This window comes from Echiichthys vipera (genome assembly GCF_963691815.1).
Source record: "Echiichthys vipera genome assembly, chromosome: 20".
NCBI lineage: Eukaryota > Metazoa > Chordata > Actinopteri > Perciformes > Trachinidae > Echiichthys > Echiichthys vipera.
The window spans coordinates 26,195,906-26,203,336 of NC_139845.1; the positions used below are offsets into that span (position 1 = coordinate 26,195,906).

A 7,431-nucleotide genomic window follows, 5' to 3' on the forward strand; every position below is an offset into this window, starting at 1 on the left:
AGGACCATTATTCTATTAATTAATCTGTCAACTGTTTTTATAGATTAACCCATTGATCTCAACAATTAATTTTCCTCCCAAAAATCTGGCAACTTTAGGTTCAAACTGGCCACGTGATTAAAAAATCAAATGTCTTATTTTGATTTCGGTGATCTAAGCCTGCCTTATTCTACCACCACACCAAACTCAGTTCTCAAATGTAACAATTTAAAGTTTCTTTATACTGTATATTTTAGTTATGTATCAGTTACTTTTTCAAAATCCACCTGAGCCACTCTTCACATCAGCATAAATGAGATCCACAGCACTTATTTTCAGGGTTCTTACGCAATATGGAAAAGTAGTGAATTGAATTTCCAGGTCTGGATAAGTTCCTGTCTGTAGGGGTTACAGGTTTACAGTTATTCATTTCACTCTTTTAGCATTTAGCTTGAATAAAATGCTTTGCATTAAACATGTCTTGGTTTGGAGTTCATTCACTTAGGGTGCACTCACACTGTCCATTCGTACCTTTCCCCCTCCTTTAGAGTGATTGTCCCACCTCCCTCGTCCTCCCTGCATTGCTTCTTGCCTGTACGTCATCACCCCTCGGAGATTTAGTTTTGTCAGACTGATTTTGAACATTTCATCTTTTCAAATCTGCAGTAAACAGTCCACCTCTGCATCAAACCAACGCGAACACTTCGGCTGCATCTTTTTAAATGTCCGTCGCGGGGAACAGTCGCAAATAAATAGACATCGGGACCGACGTCAATGCTAGAGCACGTAAACGTGTGCACGCTGGACCTGGACATGTGCATCAATGCTTTACAAAAGCCCACCTCTCTCAACCGGGCCGCGGCCGGAAAGCGTGCTGTGCAAACAAACTAGACTTTAGCTGTGAAGCGTGCTTGGGCACGGTACGAACGAACAGTGTGAGTGCGCCCTTATGAGCTACAATATGTATGTATAAATGTCTTGGCAACATAATGGCATACATAGTCAGAATTTATGTCTGTTAAAACTTGGATTTTAAAACCATTTATTGACATAATAGGCATCTAACAATTGGTATTCAGAGGTTTAATATTGACTGAAAAATCCTCTGAGAAGTCTCTGAAATTTAGAAATGGAAAATGTGTAGGAAACCTGTATTTACAAAGAAAATGAGTCACTTTTTAAGCTGCTTCCTGTTATAAACATCTTAAACAAACCCATCAGCCCTGTGATTGACTCCTGAGTCTGTTAACCAGTACTAACGACGTTGTGTTTCCTTCACCTTTGTCTCTCACATGTCTGTGCTGTGTATTTTGCCACTGTAAAACATGAGAGCAGAGGATATTAGTTATCATTCACAGAATGCAGAATGAATATAAGAGAATCACTGATGGGATTGTATTGAAACACTTTCAACTGTTTAAAAAGGGCATCAAGTTTAATTTTTCAAATGGAGATAAAAATAAGTGAATATATTGACAGTTGGTGTGGTTGTAAAATGATTTTCTATATGTTGCAGCCTTGACCTGATCAAGACAGTGGAGGCCCCAGCTCCCATCAACTCAGCCTCCCTCCACCCAGAGAAAGACTTCTTTGTTGCCGGTGGAGAGGACTTTAAGCTTTACAAATTTGACTACAGCACCAAGGAAGAGCTGGGTGAGGAGCAAACGGACGCCTTTTCTCGACATCACATTTTCTCTTGATCCCTTTAGAGACGTTTTAAAAACCGCAACTCCAACACAGTTGTGTAAAACATTATCATAGAAACTATTTTCATACAGATCATATCGTCATCGGTAAATATCGGTTATCGTTCATTACAGCAATGTGAATATCGGTTCAGTCTACATTTTCATACACAACCCCAAGTTGTGTGTTGTGTAAAACGTAAATAATAACAGAATACCAGGATTTGCAAATCCTTTTCAACCTACAGTGGAGATCAAAATTAGAGAACAAATTATAAATACTTGATTTATTCTGTATTTTTTATTGTTCATAATTTGGTAGAATATCCAGTGTCTATACCACTGCTGTACTAGCATGTTTTTTTAAATAACCAAGGCACCTCAACAAAAACCTTTATTTTGTAAAAATAAAAAAAATAAAAAATATTAGAGAACAGTGACCATTGTGTCTGAAGAGAAGATTTAAGCAGTGTTGCTGAAGGTTCCCATAAACATTTGCATTCACCCTGCCATGTAGCTGTATTAGAGGCCCAACTCCTGCTGCAGAAAACATCCCCAAACCATGACACTTCCTCCTCCAAATGGAACTGACTTCTTTACACACTTTGGGTTTGGTCTTTCCCCAGTTCTACGCCCAACATAATGTTTCCATCAGACCCAAATAAACTGAACGTCCTCTCTCTTTTTCTGACTCGGGAGACAGTGACACTTGATGGAAGCACCATGAAATACAGCTGAGTCAGCAGAAAAAGCACACACATTAACTATAAAATAATTGGCAGCAAATACATTTCACACTGTATAAAGCCTAGTTGTAGTTGTGGATAGGCTACACTAATTTAGTGTCTATACAAATATATTGTTGGCATCAGTTAAAATGCAGTTTGAATTAATTATCAAGTCTACATGTTTTGAATAATGTGTTTAATTGATTTTAATAACTGCATAGGTCAACAGGTGTGTCCGTTTGGCCAAAGATGTGAAAACGTTTTTTACAAAGTTATGGCCAACAATTATGAATTGAAAAGGTAAATTTGGTTAGATACAATATATTTTTTTTAAATTTAGGAAATGATTACATTCATCTGTTTTGAGTCAAATTGACTCTGCTGAGACAGAAAGGATTGATGTTTGGATCTCACGTGTCACAAATAAGGCTCTGGAATATCATCCTGTATTTCTTTTCTCACTTCATACATACAAACACATAAGGACCTGCCATATTATTCATGTTTTTAAAATAGCCCTCCATGTTTTATATATGAATATGCTAAACTTCTTTACAAATAACGGTGGAGTTAACTTGATTGACAGCTGCGGTGACATGTTGCCACTAGCTCTGTTTATATTGATTTGAAATGCCTCTTCTGAGACTTCCAAACAACATATTTTTGTGGTGCTCAACCTCCGTAAAACCCCTCCATTTCCTTCTCAGAGAACCATGCCTTTTCCGCCTTCTGTGTAATTTTCCTCACGTCAGTCAGTGTAACATCCTCATTAAGATAGCTTCCATATTTATGAGCGATTTAGCATATGCCATTTATGGAAGATAGTGGGAGGTGGGATGACGCGGGGCGGAGATCATCATCGCACAATTCTCCGCAGGTGGGAATTTATCGTATTACTAAAGGAAAGATTGTGTGCAAATGTTCACCGCACAGTTTTAGAAATCTCAATTTTACGTAATGTTTTGGGAAGGATTCTACGCACAGTTTTATACATGAGGCTCCAGGAGAGCTGCAGATAAATGGGGTGTGTCCAACAATGACAAAATAAAGTTGTTGTTTTTTTAAGTGCCTTGGTTATTAAAAAATAAAAAAAAACATGTAGTACAGCAGTGGTATAGCCACAGGCAATATTTTATAATATTCACTCATTTTGAATTTGATGCCTGCAACTCTTTTCAAAAATCTGGGACGGGGCATGTTTACCACTGTGTTACATCTCCTTTCCTTTTAACAAAACTCAATACGTGTTTGGGTACTGAGGACACTAGTTGTTAAAGCTTTATGGGTGGAATTCTTTCCCATTCTTATTTGATAAGACTTGCTCAACAGTCCGGGGTCTCTGTTGTCGTGTTTGCACTTCATAAAGCGCCACACATTTTCAATGGGAGACAGGTCTGGACTATAAATAAGGTTTATCAGATTGAATATTAAATATCTTGTCTTTGTAGTGTATTTGATTGACTATAGATGAAAAGGATTTGCAAATTATTGTATTCTGTTTTTATTTACATTTTACTCAACGTCCCAACTTCATTGGTAGTTTGAGTTTGATAAGGAGATTTGTTCATTTCAAAATAGAATTTTCCAATAGATTCAGTGACTGATGTCAAATTGTAAAACAAAGTTCATTTAAGGGATAAAACTTAGGTAAAGAGGATGTCTAAATGTTGAGTCCCAGTAGCTGGGATAAACCACAGAAGCACATTGTCCCATATTTCCCGCTCTCTGTCCCTCTGTCTGCAGAGTCCTATAAAGGTCACTTTGGTCCAGTGCACTGTGTTCGCTTCAGCCCGGATGGTGAGCTGTATGCCAGTGGCTCTGAGGACGGCACCCTCCGGCTATGGCAGACTGCTGTGGGGAAAACCTATGGCCTGTGGAAGTGTGTCCTTCCAGGTAACTCTCCAACTTATTTTTTTTCTTCTAGCCTCGTAAGCTCCATCCACGTGTGGCCGTAAAAATTAGTAAAAAGTTTGACCAGTGACCGAACCAATCAGCGTTGGATTAGAGGTGGATTTAAGTGAGGAAACGTGAAGAGACTGTTGAGCGTAAACAACATGGCGGCTTCCATGGATGAGATGAGTGCAGCTATGGAGCAAGCAGCTCACTAACTCTTTTTTCTCTGGATCCTTCTGTTGAATATGGACCGGGCTCCTGAAATTGGGCCTTTGATCTGTAAATTCACGTTACACAAACGGAAAATATCCTTTACAGAGATGTTGTTTCCTTTCTGAGCTTTGCCTCCACGCTGTATGTAGTACACTTCGTTGATCTGATTGGTTGATTTGGCCCGTGTGTTGGTGATTGTTTATTCAATCAGCAACCAGTATTTTTACCACTTCCTAAGAGATCTCCAAACCAGCCTTCCAAACCAGATGGATATGCTGAGACAATGAGAACCATAGGAATCAATCCATCTGGTGGAGTCAGGTTAGCTTTTTCCCCCTTTACAATAGAATAACAATTTTTACCAACATTTCAATTTTGAAGTGAGAATATTAATTGACAGCCCTACTGCATCGATACAGTCACGTGACGACATCACATAACTTACAGCTGACCCGGCCAGTGGCTCAGCAGCCTCCACCTCAGGCTACTTTGCTTCTTTCTTTTATCAGTACTTTCCTGAGCCAGTAATATTGTGGCATATGATGTTTCTGATTCTTCCTCTTTTGACTGAATCAACAGAGGACCTGGGGGCAGAGAACTCTGAGCAGCTGTATACTACGACCCCTGAGATCAAAGCATGAGGAGAAAACGGGGCTGTTTGGAAACAGGTTGAGCAGAGAAAAGAGAGACAAAGGAAACGGGCGGAGGAGGGTTCCAGCGTTCTATCTAGCCCCAGCAAGGAGCAGAGTCCAGATCATCGTCATCCATAAGGACCTGATGTGGATGTCACAAACTGATTTTCTGCAGTCATACTGACAGTACGGACAGTACGGGCTGCAGAGTAAAGCAGTAGAGCTGTGAGTGTCACCGCTGCCTGCTTTCTCTCTGATTAGCCCAGTTCTGTCTGTCTGCTGAAAGACCCCCCCCCCCCCCCCCCCCCAAAAAAAAAACAAACAAACAAAAAAAACACATGATGCTAAGATTGGTTTTGGTTTCAAAATTAAAGTATTTGATGAGCTGGACCAAGGCTTATGTTTTCAGTTCATAGTTCCAAGAATACTATAGATAGCTGCAAAGTTTATGCTTACATTTCTTCAAAGGCATTGGTTTAAGTCTGGGCTGCTTCTGTACTGGTTGAGTATATGAAGTGTCCAAATAAATGAAAATATTGTTTTGTGACAAAGCAAAAAAAAAGAGAAGATGCGTCACTGTTTTGTTTTTTTTTGTCCTATTTTGGTTTCTGTCTTCATTTGTGTTCAGTGATGAAATAAACAAATGCATTACTGTTTTATTTTATGTAATGCTGAAAGAAAACGTGTTTTTTTCTTTTTTAATCCGTGCCAGATAGTGATGTCACATGGTTTTTTTTCAGAATTTTCAGAATGAATCACAGTTGTAATAGAACGAAAACTATCACAGTAGGGGTCATCTTCAATGAGCTAGACATCACAGGGCAGTAGCCGGTGTTATTTTCCACAGTCCAGAAATAATTTTTCAACAAATAAAAAGAGTGAAAAATTAAGAGACAGACGTATAATAAATGCATGGTAATATCGTTTGTTGATGGTTTACATACAGGGGGAACATGCTTTTTCCAGTGCCAGTGAAGCTGATAATCCTGTAAGCCATACACTAATACTTGGTTTAGTTGTGGATTTCCATGATTTGGCTATAGTGTATTTTGGCTTGTAGCATGCAAAAAATAATCATAGGTTTGCCTTGTCATGGTTTATCGGAAAAATACCAAAGATACATAGTTGGGGGTCTAGATTTTATACCTGCAACCTGCAAAATCCTATCCAACACCTCACTCCAAAAGGCCTAAGTCAGTGGGCAGTCCCATAGGCAATGGTATAGTGTGCCCTCTCGTGATTTCACTTTATTTTATTACAAACGTTATGTACAAACTGCAATTTATTCACCCTAAGCAGTAACTATTGTGTAACACGTAAAAGAAAACTACATTTAAAATACTGCAGAAGCGGGGCGGCCGGTGGAACAGTGGTTAGAGCAGTCACCCCATGTAAAGAGGCTGAAGGTCCTCGAGGCAGCGGCCGCAACTTATAAATACTTGCTTTATTTTGGAAGACATTTCTTATTGATCAGAATATGATAGAATATCAGCTGTGTCTGTGTGCACCAGTGGACAGGATTATGAGAAGACTCTCTATGGAGAATCAGTTCAACATTGCAGGGATTGTTTTTGTCAATCTCCAGCTATACCAACAACATACTGAAACAATGAAATGACCAGCCCAGAATCCAGATCTAAACCCCATAGAGAATCTCTGGAAAATCCTTGGCAACAAAGTAATGTGTAAGAAACCCACTACAGTTAGTGAACTGTGGAAGAGACTGAGTCAGAATGGACCAAGATCAAACCAGAGCAGTGTGAGAAACTAGTGATGTCCTGTGGGAGCAGATGTGCTGAAGTCATTCAAAGCTGTGGGCTTTACACTTCCTGTTCATTTCTGAATCCTATAGAAGAAAACATTGTTGAAATATTTTCTTCTGACACAATGGTTACTGTTCTCTAATTTTTTAATTTATTTTTTAACAAAATAAAGGTTTTTTGTTGAAGTGCCTTGGTTATTTAAAAAAAACATGCTGGTACAGCAGTGGTATAGACACAGTGGATATTACATCAAATTATGGACGATAAAAAATAACAGTATTTCAGAATAAATCAAGTATTTATAATTTGTTCTCGAATTGTGATTATATACAGTATATCTTGATTGAACAGTGTCAGTGAGGTGCGATCCACTTTCAATAGTTGCATTAGTTCGTTTAACCAATGAGGTAGGTCTTTGTAAGGGCCTCTGACCAGTAGAAGCCGGTTTCTACAGCCACTTCCGGCCTCCCCCCCCCGGTCCCCCTAAGTAGCAGCAGCCCAGTGCTTTACACACAGCCCGCTTTCATTTCTACATTCT

General features: G+C 39.1%; 1 protein-coding gene across 1 annotated transcript in view; it reads left to right on the forward strand.

Moving 5' to 3' along the window:
- The window catches only part of strap (serine/threonine kinase receptor associated protein), a 21,521-nt gene extending 16,093 nt beyond the window's left edge, over positions 1 to 5,428 (forward strand). The window contains exons 7-9 of the mRNA XM_083934797.1: positions 1,496 to 1,632; positions 4,136 to 4,285; positions 5,078 to 5,428. Coding sequence (XP_083790923.1) covers positions 1,496 to 1,632; positions 4,136 to 4,285; positions 5,078 to 5,139 — 349 coding nt within the window. The 3' untranslated portion in view covers positions 5,140 to 5,428. The remainder of the gene's footprint in view (positions 1 to 1,495; positions 1,633 to 4,135; positions 4,286 to 5,077) is intronic.
- The last annotated feature ends 2,003 nt before the right edge of the window (positions 5,429 to 7,431 follow it).